Source organism: Miscanthus floridulus, chromosome 15, assembly GCF_019320115.1.
Source record: "Miscanthus floridulus cultivar M001 chromosome 15, ASM1932011v1, whole genome shotgun sequence".
NCBI classification, from domain to species: domain Eukaryota; kingdom Viridiplantae; phylum Streptophyta; class Magnoliopsida; order Poales; family Poaceae; genus Miscanthus; species Miscanthus floridulus.
Window position 1 is genome coordinate 7,774,365 of NC_089594.1, and position 22,451 is coordinate 7,796,815.

Below are 22,451 nucleotides of genomic sequence, written 5' to 3' on the forward strand. Positions count from 1 at the left end.
AATTTCAAAATTTGAAAACATACTTAACAATAGTATAAACATGTAGATTACGCAATTACGAATCTAACGCAACTTGAACGGATCAAATCAGAGTTAAAACAAAGATTTTATGGCAAAACAAAATCAGTGGCAAATCTGTAAATTAGGAAAACGTATTTTGAATCTAACAGAAGAATTCTATGCTTTTTGAAAGAGAAAACATATTCTGTGAATACGCTATAGACTGCATGTTCTATTTATATAATACAGAGGGTCCCTTTAGCAAAAGTAGCAGGCGAAAGGGTACGGTGAGATCTAAGCCGTTAGATCCACGCTGGACGGTTCAGATTAGAAACAGGGAGGAAGAGAGAGTCGCCGGCGGGCGAAACAGTGCCAGGCGCGACGGCTGGCCATGGTCGGCGGCGAAGAATTCGTCGACGATTGCAAAAACAGCCCTAGAGGCCATGAATTAGCTCGGGAAAAGCATAGGGAGCAAGAGGAGAAGACGGTGAACTCACCTAGGGCCTTCTTGACGTTGGAAAAAACACAGCGAGGGCGTGGGGCTCAACGGAGCGGCGACAACCTTCCTATGAGGGTTCGGCAGCGGTGAGCAACGAGCAAAGATCGAGAGGGAGAAAAATAGCGGCACCTACGGCTTCGCAACCTCGGCACAGAGCTCGGCTGACGGTTTTTGACGAACGTGGGGCAGCAGAAGGCATCAACAGCGGTGATGGCTTCGTCCTAGATCCAAGCGGCGGCGCTGCGGCTCTAGCACGAGGCGACTTGCGCTAGGGTTAGGTAGGGAGGCGTCATGGTACGACGCTGCTATTTAAGAGGTGGGAAGGCTTCGGGCGCATGCCAATTCGCGAGGAAATGGTGCGGCGATGGACTCCGGGCGTGGGCAGAGTCCGGTTCTGCAACAAGCGTGAGGTGGGAGACGCGGCTGACATGTGGGCCCGGGGCGTCAGCGACTCAGTCGGCGGGGCCGCGATGTTAGTGAACGGAGCAAGGGAGAAAGCGGGCCTGCGTTCCGGCTGGGCCGGCCCATGAGCGGGGGCACGAGAGAAGGGGAAAGGAAGCCGGGCTGTCAGCGTGCAGGCCTGTGGGGAAGATGGGCCACAGGAGAGAAAAACCGAGTGGGCCCGAAAGCCAGGGAGAGTGAGGGAGGGAAGGAGATTCCTTTTTAACTTTCTTAAACACGTTTTTCAAAATCAAATTCAAATATAATTTAATTTCTTTTAAAATTTTGATCAAACCCAATATCACAAAATGAATATGCAGCAGCATGTATGCACAAACATGTAGCTAGACCTTATATTTAATTTTAGTTTTAACAAAAGTTATTATTTTTGTAAGTTTAAGTGCTCACAAAATACATAAATAAATTATTTTAAACTATTTTGAAAATATGTAAATTTTAGGGTGTTACAGCCCACGCTTAGACCGTAGAAGAAGCTGGCCGGGCTGGTCCCTTTTCGAGAGAGAAAGAGGTGGAGGAATCCAGTGGGCCAGATCCAGCCCAGTCCAGATAAGCAGGCCCAACTAGCCAGCCTTCTCTTTTCTTTCTTTCTTGCCAAGATTTCATTCATGCTAAAAAGAAGAGAAAAAAAGAAAGAAAAAAAAGAGCAGCCTTGTCTCTCCACCACCCGCAAGCACACGCCGGCAGAGAGCAGAGCAGTAGATTCGACATCGACCCATGGATGGTTCGGCCCTCAACAACCCGCGCCTCAAGGCGATGATCGAGGTACCTGCTCCTCTCCGCTTCACCTAATGGATGGTTTCTTGCTACTCATCGCAATATCCCATACCCATCGGCGGCGCATCCGTTAATCCCCACCCCCACATGTTTTTCTTTTTTTTTCCCTGTCGGATTCTTTGATTGATCTAGCCGACGACGATGTTGCTCTCGATGTATATACATGCCCGCGGCACCGTGGTGGTAGCTGGAAAGATTTGTGTTTGATTTCGGCGGCTTAAACCTAGTACCAGTTTCTTCTTGCTGTGCGAACCAGTAGTCTTTTTCCCTCTGTGGAATTCGCCTTTTCCTCATTGCCTGGCCTGTTCTACAGTTCCTGCGATAACAGCGGGAGTGCCCCCCTCAGTGTTGGGTTCCGAGGTGTACGGTCGGGGAGCTGTATTCACATGCAACTGGTGCTAAAACCCTAGTAGGATTCAGTGACTGTACTTGTGGCATAGTATCCAGTACCCCTGCTTTGCACACAATGCAAGCGTTGTTTCTTTGATTCTTGATATTGGGGGGTTTCAATGCTTCCAAAGCTGCTTTGATTGTTAAAAGGGTCTTGGATCCATTCTACAATGAAAATTTTGGATATTGGCCAACCTTTGCACACTTGATTTTACTAAGATGGCGTTTGGTTCAGCAAAATGTAACCTAATTAGATTATGGAGGGGATCAGATGGTGATACAGCTGCTTGGTTCAGCTCGGTCCGTTATGGAGTACCCCACAATCAGATAAGGACATGTTTACGGCTGATACCGCCCCTCCGCAAGCTTTATCGCATTGCGCAGCAGCTGCCGTTTTTGGTTTCCCTTACTTTTTTGCAACTGAACAAATCACGGGAATCAAGATCCCCCTGCTGCTCCCCGTGTGATCTGATTTCCTTATCATTTACGTTTCCATCCATGGAAACAAACATCTTCTATTTCTTTGTGTACAAACAATAAATAGCACTGACCCTGTACTCATAAACCGCCTCCCTGTCTGAATTCTCTGGATGACACTGCTTGACTCATTATTGTTTCCCCTAAAAAACAAAAGGTTTCTATCACCTAAACTATGGCTGACTGGTTTTGTTGTAACCTGTTATGGCGTGTCTTGGACCTCAGGAAGTAGGGAGGAGAATGGAGGGCGTGTGAGAATGAACGGCGGCGGCGGACTGGTGGCGCCGTCTTCGTCGCCGCAGGCCCGACAACAGGAATGCGATGAACAGGACGGCTGGGTGCCCAAGGGGAGAATATCTCCAATCCCAGGCTAAAAATCATTAATTCCAAATGTTTAGGCCTATATAGGTACTGTCCCACGCTGCTAACAAACTTGATAACAAATTCCTGAAATCACTCCTGACTCTAACAAACTGGTAACAAACCGAACGCTACGGAGAAATCACGCGCGCTGTCCCTCAACCACTCGCGCTGGGCCGTCCTCTACGGTGATACGTGGTGCCGACCATAACATAACCTTTGTTAAATGACTATGGTTCTTTCAAACGCAAGTTAAAAGTTAAAACCAACCTATGGACCCATTGATAGAATGATAAAAATTGCTCTCACTGTCACAGGCCGTAACATGAGTCACATGAGTTTAGACTCATGTTACAAGAGAAATGAATGATTTATATAGTAAGCCAGCTGTTCAAATTTAAACAATCCTAAATCCTCAAGTGCACCTATGATGTATATATGTATACAAGGGAGCCGACTTGTTACATCCTGTTCCTGTGAATTTAACTCAAGCACAAACGTGTTCTAGGTCTATCCCATGTTATTACTGCATATTATTTCAATGAATGATATGGATGATTTGCGGTTTGTATATGTGTTGGCAGTAGAGTAGAAATTCAGACTGCGTGTTATGTTGATATCGTTCCATTGAGATTAATCAGACATGTGTGAAGTTCCTTGTTGTTTGTTAGCGTCAAACTCAGTATGTTCACACTTAAGGAATCCAATACAAGTGTGGACAATGAAGGCATGACATGTTTGGAGAGGTTGCTTGATAAACATGCATTGCAGATTGGGGGCAAAGGTTGCTAGCACCCCTGATTCTGGCCAGCCTTTTTTTAGAAAGACTTTGTAAATGCTACATATTTATGATTGATTGAGCTTGGTACTAGTTTGTTTGTCTGTGCGAACCAGTAATGCCCTTATGGTATTTGCCTTTACCCCTTTTCCATTGTTTAGCCTTATTATTCCTCAGTGTCCTGTTCTACAATTTCTAGGATAATAATAGAACCAAGGGAATCTCTTATCAGCTGGAATGCCCCTGAATCTTGGGTTTAGAGGTGTGCCAGGAGTTTGTATTCATATGCAGCTGATGCTAAAACCCTAGGAGTATTCAATGGCTCTACTGATGAAGTATCCAGTATCACTGCTTTGCATTGCATGGATGTGCAATGTAAGTGATGTGTCTTGATTCTTGATAATGGGGGGTTTCCATCATTCCAAAGCTGGTTCAATTGTTAAAAGGGTCTTCAATCCATTCTACAATGAAAAAAAATGGATGTTAGCCAACCTGTGCATACTGGATTTTGACCTGTTACGTGTACAAGCAATAACCACTCCTGACCCTATACTGATAAACAGCCTACCTGCTGTCTGAAGATTCTCGCTCATCCTGAATGGCACTGCTCAATAATTATTTTTTCTCATAACAAAGTTTCTACCTGAAACAAGGAGGCCCCTGACTTGTTTCATTATAAGTTATAACCTTTAATTAGTAGCGCAATTTAATATGAACCGCGTGGACTCATTGAATAATAAATTGCTCTCATAGACCATAAATGTTACCAGAGAGATGATTTGTATAGCAAGCTAGTTGTTCAAATTTAAACTATCCTCACCCTCAAGTACATCTATGATAATGAAAGGCTCCCCGCTCCGCCCCGCCACTCTGTGGCCCCGTGCCGGCGGCCCGTGCTGCTTCGCGCGACCCTGCACCCGCCCCCGCACCGCCGCGTAGTGCTGCCTTGCGGCCCACGCGGCCCCGTGCCGGCGGCTTGCGCTGCGTACTCCAGCGACCCGCGCTGCTCCGCGCGACCCTGCGCCGTGCCCTGTAAGTCGCTCCGCGTAGCTCCGTGCGCCCATGGCCGGACCATAGAGCTCCCTGTTGGAGCTCGTCGTGCAGCCCCATGGCTGGGCCCTGGAGCTCGTCCCGCACCGCCATGGCCGGCCTGACCTCGCGATAGAAAGGCCGCGGTGGAGCCCCTACTTCCACACGAGTGAGACGGGGAAGGCACGGCGCCGATGTGGGTCATCTGCAGCTTCCGTCGTCACCCATCTGGCGAATCAACTCCGCGGACTCCATCTTCCGTTGTCGCCATTGGCTTCTACTTCTGGTCCGGTGGCCACCTCTTGGTGCGGTTCTCTGCTACGAGTTGCTCTTTCTGATCTGCTTTGCCGCTGCTCGGTGGTGTGGACGTGCTCAGTTCTGCTCTGCTCGGTGCTGATCTGCTCTGCTGCTGCTTGGTGGTCTGCTCTGCTCGGTGCTGATTTGTTCTGCAACTGCTCGGTGCTGATCTGCTGCTACTGATCTGCTCTGCGGCTGCTTGGTGCTGCTGCCGTTCCTCCCTGACAAGACCTTCGCTGGAGTTGAGCTCCCCTCCATGGCTTGGCAGGTTTGCTCCCCTGGCGCTCTCCTCGAACTTGAGCATGATCCTGCTCTTGCGGAGTTAGTCGACGACTGGGATTTCTCTCCGGGTAAGAGATTCCAAGCTGAAGTCCTTCACAAGTTCTCTTCTTCGGTGCATCACCCATCATCGTCTCCGGATGGTTCGTTCTTCATGCTTGTGGTTTTCCGAAGATACCTCTTTCGTTTGACTGAAGAGTCGGTTGCTATGGCTCTTCACTGTTGCCTGGGTGGCTCTCCTGCTGGATTTCATGTTTCCTATCTGCAAGATCGACATTTCCGTTTTTCTGTTGCCTCGAAGCATGTGGGTTTGTTGGTTCGTGCCCTTAAGAGGATTACCACTGATCACTTTGACATCTACTTCCACATGTGGCGTGATGGAGGTGAAAACTGGAAACTCGAGCACAAAAAATGGGAAAAAGAAGAGAAGGAAAGTTGGTCAGCTGTGATCAATAAAAACAAACGCAAGATATCTGCCAAGAGGGTTTCTTTTCATAAAAAGCTTATCCAAGATTCTCCGGTTCATAAATCTCGTCCTAAGGAGCTTTCGTCGATGATCAAGATTGGTGCTATTTTCGCTTACGACGGACTCCTGCAATGTTTTGAGGAAATCTTCAATTTCTTCAGATTATGAAAGAGGTTTTGGTTCTCTTGCTAACCAAGTGTGGGATGCTGCTAATGTTACTCATGGTGATGCTCCTATCGAGTATACCTGCTCTTCGACAGCTAGGCGGACTGATGTCCCAATCCAGAAGGTTTTTCAAAATCTTAAAAGAGATCTCCACATTAACACCAATCTCGATCAGGCCGCCAATACTCAGCCGTCAGCAAGGTTTAATGTCTGGTCTCCTCCCCAGGGTGAACGCTTTAGTTTTTTCCCAAATCATGCAACTCACCTTTGTTTCAGATGCTTAAGTCCGGCTCATCTTGTTAAAGATTGCTGGGGGGAGACTCGTTGTATTTACTGCTCAATGTTTTCAGATCGTATTATCGAGGCTAGTCGTATGACCACCGATAAGTCGATAAGGGACGATTAGTCGGTCCTAATCGGTCTAATCGGCTAGTCGGACATTTAGTCGTCCTTGTGCCTAGATGGCCTGATCGACCATGTATATACTATATATATTATGATGTAAATATATGTAAACATGGCAGAGGAGGCAGAGTGGTGGCTCATCTTGATGCTGCGGACACTGGCGAGAGGCGCGGACGGAGCTGCAGACTAGAAGGTCGGAGGAGGAGGAGGTGGCGAGCTGGTTCAGGCCGTGGAGTGCCCTCTGCTCTACCGCCCACTGTGCCTCGCGCTCGCCCTTGCCGCAGTCCTTGTTCGTGAACGCCATCCGCGCGAGACAGGGGAGGAGACAGGCGAGGTGGCGCTCGGGGTCGTGCTCCAGGAGCTTGCTCTCGTAGATCGTCCGCACCTTGGCGCTTGACCGACGGAGCTGCGCCGCTGCAGATGGAGCTGCGCCGCTGCGGACAGAGCTGCAGGCCGCGGACGAGCTGCGCCGGCGGACGGAGCTGCAGGCCGCGGACGGAGCAGCGCCGGCGAGGGAGCTGCGCCGCTGCGGACGGAGCTGCGAGAGAGAGCAGAGCCAGAGCGAGAGAGAAATGTGCCGTGTGTGGCGGCTGCAGCCAGCTCCTTCACTCGTCAGTCGTCACTCAGACACTCACTCTTATCTTACCCTAATGGGCCAGCTATTAGGTGGGCCGAATTCTTTAGCTGGGCCGAATTCTTTAGCTGAATATACTGGCCCAACTAGTCGTCATGTGTGTCTGATCGGACGACTAATTGTGATTAGTCGCAACTTATCGGACGATAAGGTTTCTAATCGGTCCAAACTAATCGAGGACCCTTATCGAGCACCTTTTTACGATAAGGACGACTAATCACGATTAATCGTGATTAGTCGTCCGATCTGTAATCACTGTTACTGCTTCAATTATGGTCATCGTGCTCGTTACTGTGCTAAGAGACGATCAGACCTCAAGCGTAAATGGGCCACTAAGCCCAGCACACAACCCTCGGGTGAAGACCATGGCGGAGAAGGAAGAAAAAATTATATTCAATGGTCCCTTGGGCCCAATGCACCTGATGACGCTGTGCACTCTATGCTCGGCTCCCATGATTGTACTCATTGTATTCTCTCTAGTGTTATGGAAGAGGAACAAGGTTATGCTGTGATGGTTGATGTTGCTTCATGCCATGCTGCTCCTGCTCTTCTCCAGCTTGGACAGGGCAATGAAAAGAAAATCTCTATTGACAAGCAGCATGATGAGCAAGAAAATTTAGTGGCTGAACTTGCTGGGATCCAACAAAACCAAGCTCTTGCAATCAGCAACTCTCCAATGCCTGTTGTGATCGATAACACGTCTGAAACTAACCAAGATCAACTGCAAGTTAATCAGCAGCAGGTCACTGATCCTCTAGCTCTGACTGTCACAACAGGAAGCAACATCAACAGGCTGCCAGAAAGTCACAAGGTCATTGATCAGAGACATGCCATCTCAAAATTCATTGCTGATGGGCTAAGGCAACTAATTGTCAACCAAAGCAATGACGCCTCCAACAAGATAATGGGAAGCCTCAACATTTCAAACTCCCTGATCCACATTTCCCAACACTTCCATACTGGGGCAGGGCAAAGTACCGAAATGATTGGATTCACTGAACCTAGAACAGAACAGCACGCTGGTGAACCAGGAGAGGGCTCAAGAATATAACTCTCAGATTGCAAACAACTTTGCAATAGTGCCTGCCAAACCTGGGACTACTGCAGAGCAGAATGACAGAGTACAGAAGGAAGCAATCACTAATATCCTGGTCTCTGGCCAGATAATGAACAATCAGCTAAACATTCAAGGCTCAAGGCCTTTAGGAAGTCTGGCCGTCCCAGACTCCATCATCCGCATTGATCTCGCTGCTTTAGGAATCAATTCTCTGAACATTACAGTATCAATCCCAAGTCAGGGCAACATTCTAGAACCAAGGACTGCTAACAACACTATGCCTGTACTGGAGGTCCAAAGGCATCAGACTAGTATGATTGTAACAAGAACCACCCCAATTACTAAGGTGTACTACAGAATGAAGTTTAGGAAAAACAAAAGCTCTCAGGCTAACATGAGAAACAACCAAATGCAAGAGGAAAGAGCTCAAATCTTTCCTGAACCAGTTGAAGATTACATGGTCATACATGAGCAACTTGATGAGGAAGATTACAGTACCAGAAAACCTTTCTTCTTGTTAAAACAAGCGATCTGTTTTTCTCTCCTGGGTTGTGGGTTGATTCTTGTGTTTAGTGGTTCTTTGTCTTTCTTCTTGTTCTAGCCTTGCTAGGGCTTAGCTGAAGTGTTTTCTGTTTGTTTGGCTCAGTTTTTGTTTTTGTGTTTTAATAAAATCTTACAGTGGGGGCTTCCTCTGCTGTTTTCCTGGTTCAAAAAAAAACATCTATGATAGTACTATACAAGGGAGCTGCCTTGCTACATCCTGGTTCTGAGTCTGTACGATGTTACATATTATTTCAGTGAATGGTATGGATGATTTGCGGTTTGTAGAGTAAAAATTCAGTATGTGAATTATGCAGATATCTTCCCATAGAATTAGTGAGACGTGTGAAGTTGCTTGGTGTCTAATAACATCAAACTCAGCGTGTTCAAACATAAGGAATCAAATGCAAGTAGGGAGGATCGTGGCAACCCTGATTTCTTAAATGCGAGTTGCAGGCAGCTTTTTTCAGAAAAAAAAAACCTTGTAAAAGCAACATATCTGTGGGAATTCACTAGGTTGTTTCACTGGTTTAATTCAAAACGTGCAGGAAAATCTTTCTGCATTCTGTAGTTATGCACTCTAGCCTAAGGGAGAAAGTTGGTGGCAGTGTCAAAATTGAAGAAGAATACTTGCTTCAGGGACAATTAATATGATTTTCTTTATATTAATTGTGTAGAAACTGAGTACTTGCAATCATTTGATACTCAAGGAATCAATATATGTATCTTTTGTAGCATCTACAATGCACAAAAGCCCCATTTAGTACCTTTTTGGAAATGTACATCCGTACTAGCATTAGCATGGTGATTGATGGTTGGATGAAAATAAAATTACTACTGTTTTTGTGCTTTGCAGGAGGAGAGAACAAAGGCCATGGCAAACGAGCTGGTGGCAAAGCTGACTTTTCTTTGCTGGGACAAATGCGTCACGGGGAGCGTCGGGAGCAGCTTCAGCAGGAGCGAGACCTCGTGCCTGTCCAACTGTGCAAAACGCTTCGCTGAAGTGAAGATGATGACCATGCAACGCTTCACCGGCCGCAGCTGAAGTCACACACATATACACATAGGCATTTCTCTGCATCAACGGAACAATATGTAGTATCCTCAGGAATGTCCAAATGGTGTACCTGTCTTCTGAATTCTGAAGTTCTGATGCAGCACGAGTTTTGTTATTGTTATCCTTAATATTATCGTTGCCTTGTCAGTGTTAATAAAAAATGTTCTGGTACTAGCGGAGGCCAAGAAATCTGTGCATTTTGCTAAGGTGGGTGTTGAATTGAAATGATTCTGTGATGCTGATGCAAGATGGCTGGCTAATTTACCATTCTAGCCTGGCCGCATCGACTGCACTGCACATTCATCAGTTTAGCAGCTACTGTTTCTGGGCACGTATCTCAAGGTTCATCTAGCTCCAACGGCGGAGAGTGGAAACAGCTGTGTTGTTTGGTGAAAGCCAGAGATTAATGAGCGGTGACATGACTTCCCGTCAGTCCAGTGTATGTAGAAGTGTCCCGTGTACATGTATATATATGTTCACAAGCGACCTGAACGAGGAGGTACTCTTTAACACTGTGCTAGTAGCACTAGTGCCTTCCTTTTCCTCTCCAGTTGTGAGCTCTCCACCCTCAGGTTCTACACTGTTGCTTGCTCCGGCGCCACCGTCAGGTGACACCTCTCATCTTCTCTCTTTCTCAGCTAATCTGCCATGAGTTTCCGTTTCTCATCATCTTTGTGATAATCTCTTGCGATTCAGCTAGTATTAGTATAAATGGTTGCCTCGAATAAGCTAGGATTTAGGTTTGACTGGTTGCTTGGACGTACTCTTCAATGTCGCTATGTATTTTCTTGCCCCCCATCTTTTCTTTATTGATACCTGCCTTTCTTTAGATGATATCTAAGGTGAAAGTGCAGCAGTAGCTTGATGAAACATTTCTACTTTTTTTTTTGGGTGGATCCCTCCTGTCCCATCTGTAAATTGAGTTGTGTAAATTTAGATGCGACTGTGTGGCTTCTCTGTGCTCACTGCTTAGCAGAACATGTAGTGAGTAGTGACAAATAAATATGCTTCTTTTTTTTTTCAGATGTGTTCATTGTTTCCTTATTGGACTTGACAACAAATTATGCTTCTGTTATTTTCTTTTAGGAAAAAGTCTACTTAATCTCTCCACCTTTCATATTTGGTCTACTTCACCCCCAAACTATGAAACCGTTTGTTTTACCGCCTGAACTTTCTAAAACCGTCTATTTTATCCCTCTGGGCGGTTTTCAGCGGCGATTTTGCTACGGTAACAGCGGGTCTGCTACAGCAACGGTGGGTTTGCTACCGTGCCGGTGGTTTTGAATTATTTATTTATTTATTTTCGGTGAATTTTTGAAAAATCATAGTAAATCATAGAAAAATCATAAAATGAAAAATTTAATTTTATTGGACTCCACATGAGTAGATCTACACAGTGAATATATAATATGGTATGCTTTAGTACAATTTTTTTTTGTAGCTTTAGATTAATTGAAAAATCCAATTTTGTCTGTAATTAATTAGAATTTATCTATAACTAAGTTATACATAGTCCAATGAGTACGAAATTTTTACTATAGTTCAAGCATACAATAATTAGTGTACCATAAAAATTTCACCACAATTGGACCATAGAAGCTGCAGATATGAATTATTCCAATTAATTACAGACAAAATTAGATTTTCCAATTAAAGGCTACAATAAAAATTTTGTACTAAAGTATACCATATTATATATTCACTATGTAGATCTACTCATGTGGAGTCCAACAAAATTAGATTTTTTATTTTATGATTTTTCAAAGATTCATCGAAAATAAAAAAAAAAGAAATTCAAACACACCGTTACTGTAGCAAACCACACCATTACTGCATCAACATGCTGTTACTGTAGCGAACCGCTGTCAAAAAACAGGCCGGGGGGGGGGTAAAATAGACGGTTTTGGAAAATTCAGGGGGTAAAACAGACGGTTTCATAGTTGGGGGGTGAAGTAGACCATGTATGAAAGGTGGGGGGTTAAGTAGACTTTTTCCTTTTCTTTTAGAAGTTGCCGTCTATTGTTTTTTCAGAAGTCTGTTCTCTCTCATATTCTGCTTTACGTTTGTCATTTCTCTTCCCATATATCCATCTAGCTCACTTGTTTATAGTATACAAAATTAGACATTTCCTACACGGTTATAGTAGTTTGCCGACCATTTTCACACTGCCACCATCACAAATACAGACTGCTCACTGACTTTTATTGACCATTGTTCAGTTCCACTACTAGGAGTTTGCCATGGACAACTCGCAAGATGAATCAGAAAATGACGAGCAAGAGCTAGATGTGAGTGTGAGTGTGGCTTCTCTGTGCTCAGCAACGCAATACATATGTAGTGATGACTATTAAAAATATGCTTCCTTTTTTTTCCGGATTTGTTCATTGTTTCCTTCTTGGACTTGACAACAAATTATGCTTCTGTTATTTTCTTTCAGAAGTTGCCGTTTTTTTTTCAGAAGTCTGTGCTCTCTTATATTCTGCTCTATGTTTGTCATTTCTATTCTAATATATCCATCTCACTTGTTTATAGCATACAAAATTACAGACATTGTCTACACAGCAATAGTAATTTGCTGGCCAGTTTCACACTGCCACCATCACAAATACCTTCACTTACTTTTATTGACCATTGTTCATTTCCACTACTAGGAGTTTGCCATGGTGAACTCGCAAGATGAATCAGAAAGTGACGAGCAAGAACAATTCTTGGAAATGAAACCATTGCGGTCATTAGCACCAATGTTCCTGCTTCCTATGGGATATGATGTGGGAACTCAATCAACTGATCCAATGCTAGTTTTTGTCACACCATTCAGGCCCTGCACATCGCCGGAACAGTCTCCAGCTTCATTGGGTCAACCCTTACCAAAGTCACCAATTCCTCTCAAGGCTACTCCAATCTCAGCTGCATTTCCCATGCCACGACACAAAGGTGGATCGTCACATGATCCTCTGAAGGATGCTCCAATGTCAGCGGCATTTCCCATGCCACGACACAAAGATGAACCATCAGATGATCCTCCCAAGGCTACTCCAATCTCAGCTGCATTTCCCATGCCACGACACAAAGATGAATCCTCAGATGATCCTCTCAAGGCTACTCCAGTCTCAGCGGCATTTTGCATGCCACGACACAAAGATAAATCATCAGATGATCCTCTCAAGGCTACTCCAATGTCAAGGTCATTTCCAATACCACGACATGAAGATGAATCATCAGACGCAGACTACAAGCCCTTTTCTGGTCAGAAAAAACCAACACCGCTGAAGACAGCCAAGAGGATTCAGCAGGCTGAATGCTCCAATGCAGCTAACACCAAGCGCAGGTCAATACAGAGAAGCCTCAACAAAGAGCTTGCCTTCAGTTCATTCTTGTCAAGCGACCCAAATGAATCTGTCGAAGAGGCGATGATAATGTTTGATTCACTTCGGCGTCGCATACTGCAATTGGATGAAAAGGAGGACGCAGGCAAGCGGGCCGACTTAAAGGCTGGAAGTCTCATGATGCAGAATGGCCTGAGGATCAACAGTTCTAAGATCATAGGACCTGTACCTGGTGTTGAAATTGGAGACATTTTCTTCTTCAGGATTGAACTGTGCATTGTTGGTTTACATGCACATGCCATGGCTGGCATTGATTACATTTCTGCTAAGCATGCTGGAAAAGATGAGATTCTGGCGATCAGCATCATCTCATCTGGTGGTTATGACAATGACGACAATGACACGGACATTTTGGTGTACACAGGTCAGGGAGGCAATAGTCGGCACAAGGATAAGCATGACCAGAAGCTTGAAAGGGGCAACCTTGCTCTCATGAATAGCATGAAAAAGAAAAGCCTGATCAGGGTTGTGCGCAGCGCACAGGACCCTTTCTGCAACTCGAGCAAAATTTACATCTATGATGGACTTTACCGGGTCGAAGATTCCTGGACGGACAGAGCAAAGAATGGTTTTAGTGTTTTCAAGTACAAGCTGAGAAGGGAGCCGGGACAGCGAGATGGAATTTCAGTTTGGAAGAAGACTGAGAAGTGGAAAGCAAATCCTGCAACAAGAAACAATGTTATAAGGGTGGATATATCATCAAAAGCTGAGAAGCTACCTGTATGCCTCGTTAGTGATGTAGATGACCAGAAAGGGCCAAGCTACTTCAACTATATTACTGGAGTGGAGTATTCAAGGCCACTCAGCAAGACAAAACCTTTACAAAGCTGCAAGTGTCCTAGTGTGTGCTTGCCTAATGATACTAATTGCTCATGTGCACAACTGAACAGTGGTTATCTTCCTTACAGCGCCAATGGAGTGCTTGTGAAGCACATTCCAATGCTTTATGAGTGCTCCTCCACGTGCCAGTGTTGTCAAAATTGTCGAAACAGGGTCACACAGAAAGGTGTCAATCTTAACTTTGAGGTCTTCTGGACTGGGGACTGCGGATGGGGTGTCCGGTCCTGGGATCCCATCCGTGCTGGCACATTCATCTGTGAGTATGCTGGTCAAGTCATTGATGAAACAAATATGAACATGGGTGATGAGGAAGATGAATATACCTTTTGCACATCATGGCACAGTGACAAGGTTTCAAGATGGAATCTGGGAGCAGAATTACTTGAAGAAAAAAGTGATAATACTACAACAGAGAATCTGAAGAAGCTGCCTATTGTCATAAGTGCAAAACGTTCAGGCAATGTGGCTCGTTTTCTAAATCATAGCTGTTCGCCAAACCTCCTTTGGCAGCCCGTGCAGTATGACCATGGCGATGACAGTAACCCACATATCATGTTTTTTGCGATGAAACATATTCCTCCCATGACCGAACTGACCTATGATTATGGTACAAGAGGAGCTCCTCCCGGCATTAAGGGAAAATTTCCAAATGTTTGTAAACTCAAGCCATGCTTCTGTGGCTCCACCAATTGCCGAGGTTCTTTCTGATAAAAGACGTGCTGGGCAAGCGTGGACTAATGCACTAAAGCAGGTAAGAAAAACATAATCTCTGATCACTATGGATGGAAACATACTGCTTAGCTGTTATTTTCTGTCCATGTTTGTATCAGTTAGTTTCTTTTTAAGAGAATGTATCTGTCATAAGTTCGATAACTCTACTTGAATAAATCTTGCATGGTCTGTCAGTGGACAGTAGATTCTACTTCCTCACCATGCTTAACAATTCTTTTCTTTTTGACTTGGTGAGCATTTAAACAATGCATGTGCATTTGAAACTCTGCCCTCCTAGAAAAATCACTAGTGGGTGTAATCTTTGTAGCATACACAAGACATCACTACTCTTTTTATCAGACTGTAGCCTGTAGGTCAGTTCTACACCTTGCATAAAGATAAGGCGATTGACCTCTATGCTTTGCCAAAACCTGGACTAGTCATTGATAATTTAGAGTTAACATGTTTTTGTTGCCCTTGCTATATGTGTCAACGTATGAGATTGTGTCAATTTGATCTGTAGTTTTGACGAGATCATTTTGGCCCTGGTTCTGGTTGCCTGATGCTGCTATCTTGGTTTTCAGGTTGTAGTGTTCCTTTTGGGCTGGGCTTGCCATAAGCAGCATGACGGATGTGGTAAGGGAGTCACCAGTCTGTTTTGGATGGTTGCTGGCAACGGGGGAGGAAGGTAGTAGAATGAATCCCTCAGTCTTTTGTGGTAGTGGATGGGTGTTTTGTATATATAACTAGTATTACTATGCATGGCGTGGACCTGTAGTAGTTTACGAACAATGTGTTACTCTTCTCCTCCCAGATATGGAATGCCAGTGTGAAATGTGACTTGTAAATCTTTGGATGGGACAGAGAATGACTGTGTGTGTTGCGATAAAATGTGTTCTACTAGATGATTCCTGCTAGAGCTGTTCCTGCAGGGATTAAAACAAAAGACAAAAAAAAAAAAAACAACAAATGTATGAAATGCCAGTGTGAAATGTGACATGTAAATCTTTGGATGGGACAGAGAATGACTGTGTGTGTTGTGATAAAATGTGTTCTAGATGATTCTTGCTAGAGCTGTTCCTGCAGGGATTAAAACAAAGGACAAAAAAAAAAAAAAAAAAGCAAAAAAAAAAAAGGTATGGAATGCCAGTGTGAAATGTGACATGTAAATCTTTTTTTTCTTTTGAAATCGAGCATATGATTTCAGTGTTCATGAAGTTTGTCAGGGATTAAATACATCACTGATCTGACAAACAAATAATGAATGGCCACGTGTTAGTGGGGTGATCAGCTTATGCAAATCTACACCAACAGGAGCTTATGCAAATACATCACTGATCTCTCTTTTTCTTTAATAAAAGCCAGGAGCTCTGCCGCTCAATTAAGGATAAAGAAGGATAAAGAAGTTTAAGTACATAATACATCACTGATCTGACAAACAAATAATGAATGGCCACGTGTTAGTGGGGTGATCAGCTTATGCAAATCTACACCAACAGGAGCTTATGCAAATACATCACTGATCTCTCTTTTTCTTTAATAAAAGGCAGGAGCTCTGCCGCTCAATTAAGGAAAAATATCATGTTCGTTTGGCTTATAAGCCGTACTTTTTCAGCCGTATTTTTCTCTCACAACAAATCAGCCAACAGTACTTTCAGCTATGGCTTATCAGCCAAGCGAACAGGACGAAAGAAGTTTATGTACATAAGGCACCCCCAACAATTTCTAACTCCTACACTAAATTATTAGCACATTGTTAACGGGGAACATTCACTGGGCCTATCAGCTGTCAGGTTGTTAAATATGTGAGCTACTACAACAAACAAGGCCCACCAACACAATACACAAGCAGCTGGAGATTTGCCTCGAGCTGCGGCCAGGAACTCGACAACTAGAGCCTGTCAATAATGGTTAAATTTCTTTCTGTGGCGGCTGTAATCCGAGACGTATCTGAATGTCTGCCCACAATCAGGAGCTGAGCACTTATATGGCCGCTCTCCGCGTGTGCACCCTGATATGTTCAGTCTGAGCCCATAGCCACCTGAAAGTCATTTTACATCCTTCCCAGGGCCATTTAAATGGCCTCATCTCGCTGTGGACACACTGATGACGCTTCAAGTATTTGTGTGAGCTGAAACGCTTGCCACATGACTCGTCAGTGCAAATATTGCGCTTGTGGGCGTCTCAAATGTCATATCACACTGAAATGATCCCACTGTTTTTGTCCTCTTACCCCTTCTAGCAGAAGAAGCTTCAGCTGTCCTCCTCCATTCCGACTCTCTTCGACTACCGCAGGTTTAGTCCTTGGCCTCAAGCTCTCACAGGGTGAGCGGACAAAACTCGAATGACTTTGTGAACTATCAGTATTTGACTGAGAATCCCTCTTCCTTTTGTGTTTGCGTCTGACATTGCATATGATATCTGTTTCTTGAGCTCCCGATGCATCTAGACACAACATCTGACAAATCAATTTGTTTATCATCTTTTGCTGATCCCAAAATGGCATTGTGTCTGTTTCCACCACCTCTACAGCTCTGACATCTGTAACATCATCTGCAGAGGGCTCATTGCTAGCCAGTGTCATTAATGTCAAGGAAGCTTTGCCAACCTCATCTTTACCAGGAGCATGTGTTGCCTTGGGCTCTTCAGCCAGAGCTCCAAGTAAAATATCAAAAGTATCTGATCCAGTGTCGACAGATTTTCCCTCATGTCCAGGGACTGAAGCCATGGAAGCAACTTGGGCGTCCTCTAAGATGTGGAAATTTATATGCGGAGATTCATGCTTTAAGTTAGCAGGATTATTGCTCTGGTGCTCAATGGCCTTGACAGCAGAATGGCTGCCATCAACCTGCGGCTCGTCAATCATCAAATCAGGTGGAACTGACAGAGGCTGAGTTGAATGAAGCAGGAACATCAGCTGAGCCAAGGCAGCCGAAGATTAAACTGCATTGTCTATCAGCACTGGGCATCTCATTAAAGCTTGAATATGGTTTCACTGGTTCAGTACCCAGATTATCTATTGCAGATTTAGTAGTTTTTGTTTCAGTATTAGAACAGTAGGATGTCTTAGCACGCTCCTCGTTTTCAAGGGATGCTGACAGTGTCCCCACACTTTCCTTCTGAAACAGCCAAACCTTCTTTCAGGTGTGAATCAACTGACATCATGTTGGGGTAATTGCAAAGCCCCATCTTCTCTTGATCTTGTTGAACTTGCAAATGACTGTGTATGCTGTGATAAAAATAAATGTGTTCTACTAGATGATTCTTGCTAGAGCTGTTCCTGCAGGGATTAAAACAAAAGACAAAAAAAAAAAAAGCAAAAAAGACAACAAATGTCTGAGCCCAGGTTCGAACTGGGGACCTTTAGTGTGTGAGACTAACGTGATAACCAACTACACCACCCAGACGTTGTGATGAAACTTGATCAAATAATTTACCTATTCAAATAACGCACGTGTTGCAGATTCAAATGTTGCTGTACGAAGAGTGAATCCGAAATGTTGGAACGAACTGCATGCATATGATATAATGCCGTTGGTTTTCATGAAACTGTGGTATATATGCTGAGAGAGCATTTATGAGTTGTTTGCTAGTTGTTAGCCAAGGTAATGCATGCAGTGTCATCCTAAACACGGTAAACAATATATCAGTCGCTTATCGTTTTTTTTTTAAAAAAAACTAATATTCAAGCAAAGCAAACGTTTAAACGGCCAAAGACGTCCGTTTAAATAGGCAAAACAATCGATTAATAAACGGAAACCGTGTATCACCGTATTGTACAGGCCGGAGCCCATCCCTGGACATGTGCAACCTCCTGTACTGTGAACTCACACAGGGCCTGCCAGATTATTAGTCTACGTACTAGTTAAAATAGTGTAGTAGTATATACTTGCACATATTTCATAAGTTTCCCATGCAATTTTCTGAAAACCCACCACGTGAGCACTTAACTTTCCTTTTTCTTGAATCTCTTTCAATTTTCCTTGCCACTTGCAAACCATCTATGTATTTTGGTAAAAAGACTAATACATTTCTGGATTCTCCTCCCTATGAATCCAGTTGTTTTCCCCAAAAGAAATTTCCCTGGACCATGAATTCCCACTCCATTCTACTCTCTGATTTGTAGATAGTTGATAGATCCTATGGACAAGGTTGGAGTCAAACTTTTAAAGCTCTTGTTACACTCAAATCTAAAGTATCTTGTCTGGATCTATTTATAAACTATTCATGAAAAGTACTTCATTAAAAACGTAAAAAGTTTAATATAATGATTATATTCTGATAAGAAAGTGGTCAAAATTATGTTTCTTCTTCTATGAAAGTCTGAAGTGATGGAACAGAACAGGGTTCCTCATGATGACCTTGTGTGCATTATATTTGCCAGCCATATGGGCTGAAAAGTTGCTGGGCTACTAGTTTTCCAAGCCCATGTACGGCCCATTTTTTTCTTCTTCCTCGTTGGAGTCTCAAGTCTCGACTGGGTGTTCCCGTGCAGTGCACTGCGAAGAACACGTGCCGTTCCAAATCCTTTTCTCCAAAACAAAACAACTTTTAAGTAAGCAAGCAACCATCAACTGATGAATGAATGAAGGTACGTACCTACACTGACACACACTAAAATATGATATAAAAATAAATATCTAAATTAGAGATGCCCAACAAGATTCTCTGATCGTTGCTCATAATATAATATATCAAAATTAAAAGCAGCATCGAATCAGGGAGAGAACACGGCACGCAGGTTGTGTTGGAGCTAATTCAGACGATGGGTCAAAATCAGGACTAATTAGCAATTGATCGGCTGTCTAATTTTCAGTTGCACAACAACAACAACTCAGACGCCACGTAGTTTAGAGACCCACGGTCACAAGCTAAAACTGTGAAGTGCTACTAATACTAACTAAAAACTATAGCCTCATCAGGTTCTCAGGTACATGGATGCAACAAAAATCACTCTCTTGACTATCAAAATGTATTCTACATCATTTAGTTTGCTACCAAAGTTAATTAACCAACATCTCGCACTTAGCTAGTAAAATTTTTGGCAAACATTTTTCTCTAACTTTTTACATACCGGATCTTTAGCAAGGCAAGCTTTGGTAATAAAATAAGCATGGGTGGATCTAGGACCTGAGCTAGGTAGGTTGCAACCCTGGTGTAGCCCACATAGTACTTTTGTATGGGTCTGTTTAGGACTGCTCAATTCCACCAAAAGGCAAAACTAGCTCGCTCCACTAAGTCTAACATGGAGCAACTCCATAAAAAACTTGGATCAACGTTCTAGAATACTATTTTAGGTGCTCCACAAAACACTCGGAGTTGGTCCTCAACTCCATCTTTTTTCTACAGCAGAGTTTGTGGAGCTGTCTCTAGCGAAGTTGAGAGGGGGAGCGGAAAAAAGTAAAACAGAGCAGTCTCAGACATTTTAAGTGGTAACTCCTACAAATGTTCTATACTAAATTGTTAAATATCCAGTTGATTTACGTGCTCAAAATTTTTCAGATACGATATGATATGAACAGCCCGGACCTTGTGTATCCTACGTACGCCAATAAAACCAAAGCAGGCCTGAATATTCGTGTCTGCCTCAAATTTTCTTGCCGGAAGATGACACCATTGCACTTAATTTTTAAATAAAAAGTGAAGTTTTATTTGACGTTTTCAGCATCAAATTAAGAATTGTGCGTATATATAAACGTTAGACGTGAGGCAGGGCTTCGCGCTCATATTATGGCTTTCCGCCGCGTGGAGGAGGTGGAGTCGTCTGGTTATTGCTTCAGCGGCAAGCTAAATCAAACGCTTTGCGTCTGATTTGTGAGCTGAACTTGGTCAGCTTCAATTCGTCGAAACCGGCCCAGCCGCTACGCCCTCGTTTGACTCTCCCACTCGTCACCGGTATTCATATTTTCTCTTAATTATTACTTTCAACTTATAAGTCGTTTTGTTTTGTTGTTTAGATACATAACTTTTATTATCATATTCAGGACCGAGGGTGATATTATTTAAGTAGTGGTGGTATACGCGACATGCGAGACGACCCTCGTAGTGTTAGAATGTGTGTGCATCATCGTATTAATTGTGTTCTGAAAGAGAAAAAAATATATGAAGACTATGTTTTCAGAAACCATTCATAAGCAAAGGTAGTCAACTAGTTAGCTCCTTTTGAGCGTAAAGATGACCAGTCGGATGCAAGCTTTTTACTGTAGAGTCAGAAGGGCGTCCGCAATGGTTATAGCTAATTACTAGCTCTAAGACAACTTCTCCAATAACGCTAACTTTTAGCATGAATAACCCCATATCATATTTTCCTGTAACCTTGAAATATGTACAAGAGCGAGCTTTTCTCTTTCTTCTGTTAGAATATGAAAAAAAAATACTTAGATCTAGCTTAAGAGTCAATCGTTGGAGCGGGCCCAAGTGTATAACACGGAGTGAAGTGTACTGGTCCACACTCGTTTTCAGACAAAAGACAAACCACCAGTTTGTTTCTCTCGATGCAGATAATATATTATTAATATATGCAACAAGATCCGGTTCAATTGCCCTATTTACCTTGCGTTACATGTCAGTTACGCTCATTTGATTGAGATGGGGTAGCTTGTGATCTGGAAAAAGGTCTGCATCAAGGTCACATTATTGGTATGCTTGATCCAGATTGACTTGGCGTGCGTTAATAATATGACAGGTTATACTCAGTTACGCTCGCATCAACTTGGCGTGCGGTATAATATGACAGGTTATAATTAATTTGAGATCCAGATTGGATGCAGTAATAATTAAGCAGACATCAAACATAATCCTTTTCCCCTTTTTCAGTTTAGTGATACATGCATGTCCCTTGATGATTCTACGCACTGCTACAGAATATTTATCCGTGTCGGGCGTTTTGGGTTTCCCGCGGCGGATAAACCGGTCCGCCGCCGCCGAAAGGCCACGGTAAATCGTGGCTTCCCGCGGCGGACAGCTTTGCCTGCCGCGGTTAATCGATTTACCGCGGCGGCCACATAAGAACGCCCGCCACGGCAAATCGTTCAGGAAAAACAAAAAAAAAAGAAAAAAAGCCCACACAGGCTTGGATCCGGGCCGCACTGAACCTAGATCCCGCCACCGCCGTCGATTGGATCCGCCGCAGCTCCAACCCGCCGCACCGCCGGAGGGAGAGGAAGGGCCGGGGTGGGCGCCACGCCCACCGGATCTGCGCCGCCGTCGATTGGGTGGGAGGGAGACGACGCCGCGACGTCGCGGCGGGTTGGGGCCGCCCCTCCGTGGATCCGTGCCGTCGCGGCGGGTTGGGGCTGCCCCTCCGTGGATCCGTGCCGTCGCGGCGGGTTGGCGCCGCCCTACCGTGGATCCGCGCCGGACGGGCCACGCCGCTGCTCACCACCGTGTGCGGAGGAGCACCCGTCGCCGCTGCTCGCCACCGTCGTCAGGGATCTGCATGGGTGCGAGTGTGAGAGGGACAAGATCCACCATTGATCTGAGAGAGAAGAAAGAGGGCTCCACACCTTGCGCCGGGTCCACCGCCGCCGCCGGGGCCTCCATGCCGGCGTCGGGGCCTCCACGCCGGCCGAAGGAGGGAGAGGAAGGGGCGCCGTCGGGGCCTCCACCGCCGGCCGAAGGAGGGAGAGGAAGGGGCGCCATCGGGGCCTCCACCGCCGCCGTCGGGGCGGCCTGACCTGGAGCGCGTGGGGAGGAAGAGAGGCCGACTACGCGACAGGAACAGAGTGGGGAGGCTGACTGCGCCCCCCGAAACCCTAAGTATACCTATATATACGTGTAGACGAATATCGGGCCAGCTTGGGCCTGATGGGCCTAGGCCTTTTCTGTGGCGGGCTTTTAACGTTG

General features: G+C 44.6%; 2 protein-coding genes, 1 non-coding gene and 1 pseudogene across 4 annotated transcripts; 2 read left to right on the forward strand and 2 right to left on the reverse strand.

Annotated features, from left to right (window-relative positions):
- The first annotated feature begins 1,582 nt into the window (after positions 1-1,582).
- LOC136508410 (mitochondrial import inner membrane translocase subunit TIM8) lies at positions 1,583-9,843 on the forward strand. Its single transcript, XM_066503077.1, has 2 exons — positions 1,583-1,723; positions 9,469-9,843. The coding sequence occupies exons 1-2, from the start codon at positions 1,676-1,678 to the stop codon at positions 9,655-9,657; spliced, it is 237 nt and encodes a 78-aa protein (XP_066359174.1). The 5' UTR covers positions 1,583-1,675; the 3' UTR covers positions 9,658-9,843.
- A 148-nt stretch (positions 9,844-9,991) lies between these two features.
- LOC136508409 (histone-lysine N-methyltransferase, H3 lysine-9 specific SUVH3-like) lies at positions 9,992-15,535 on the forward strand. 2 transcript variants are annotated; one of them, XM_066503073.1, is made up of 4 exons: positions 9,992-10,277; positions 11,889-11,963; positions 12,321-14,646; positions 15,191-15,535. In XM_066503073.1, the coding sequence occupies exons 2-3, from the start codon at positions 11,910-11,912 to the stop codon at positions 14,601-14,603; spliced, it is 2,337 nt and encodes a 778-aa protein (XP_066359170.1). In that variant the 5' UTR covers positions 9,992-10,277; positions 11,889-11,909; the 3' UTR covers positions 14,604-14,646; positions 15,191-15,535. The 2 variants fall into 2 exon arrangements, with proteins under 2 accessions (XP_066359170.1, XP_066359171.1); XM_066503074.1 differs by having other exon boundaries at positions 11,889-11,957.
- Positions 15,536-16,507: 972 nt separating this feature from the next.
- On the reverse strand, positions 16,508-22,148 carry LOC136506939 (probable lysine-specific demethylase SE14; annotated as a pseudogene).
- On the reverse strand, positions 17,940-18,013 carry TRNAV-CAC (transfer RNA valine (anticodon CAC)). Its single transcript has one exon. It is a non-coding gene; the product is annotated as a tRNA-Val (tRNA).
- Positions 22,149-22,451: the final 303 nt, after the last annotated feature.

Coding starts and splice junctions, on each gene's coding strand:
- LOC136508410 (XM_066503077.1), top strand. CDS start 1,676: ATGGATGGTTCGGCCCTCAACAACCCGCGCCTCAAGGCGATGATCGAG. Junction 1,724..9,468: donor GCCTCAAGGCGATGATCGAG/GTACCTGCTCCT, acceptor TGTGCTTTGCAG/GAGGAGAGAACAAAGGCCAT.
- LOC136508409 (XM_066503073.1), top strand. CDS start 11,910: ATGGACAACTCGCAAGATGAATCAGAAAATGACGAGCAAGAGCTAGAT. Junction 11,964..12,320: donor AGCAAGAGCTAGATGTGAGT/GTGAGTGTGGCT, acceptor TTCCACTACTAG/GAGTTTGCCATGGTGAACTC.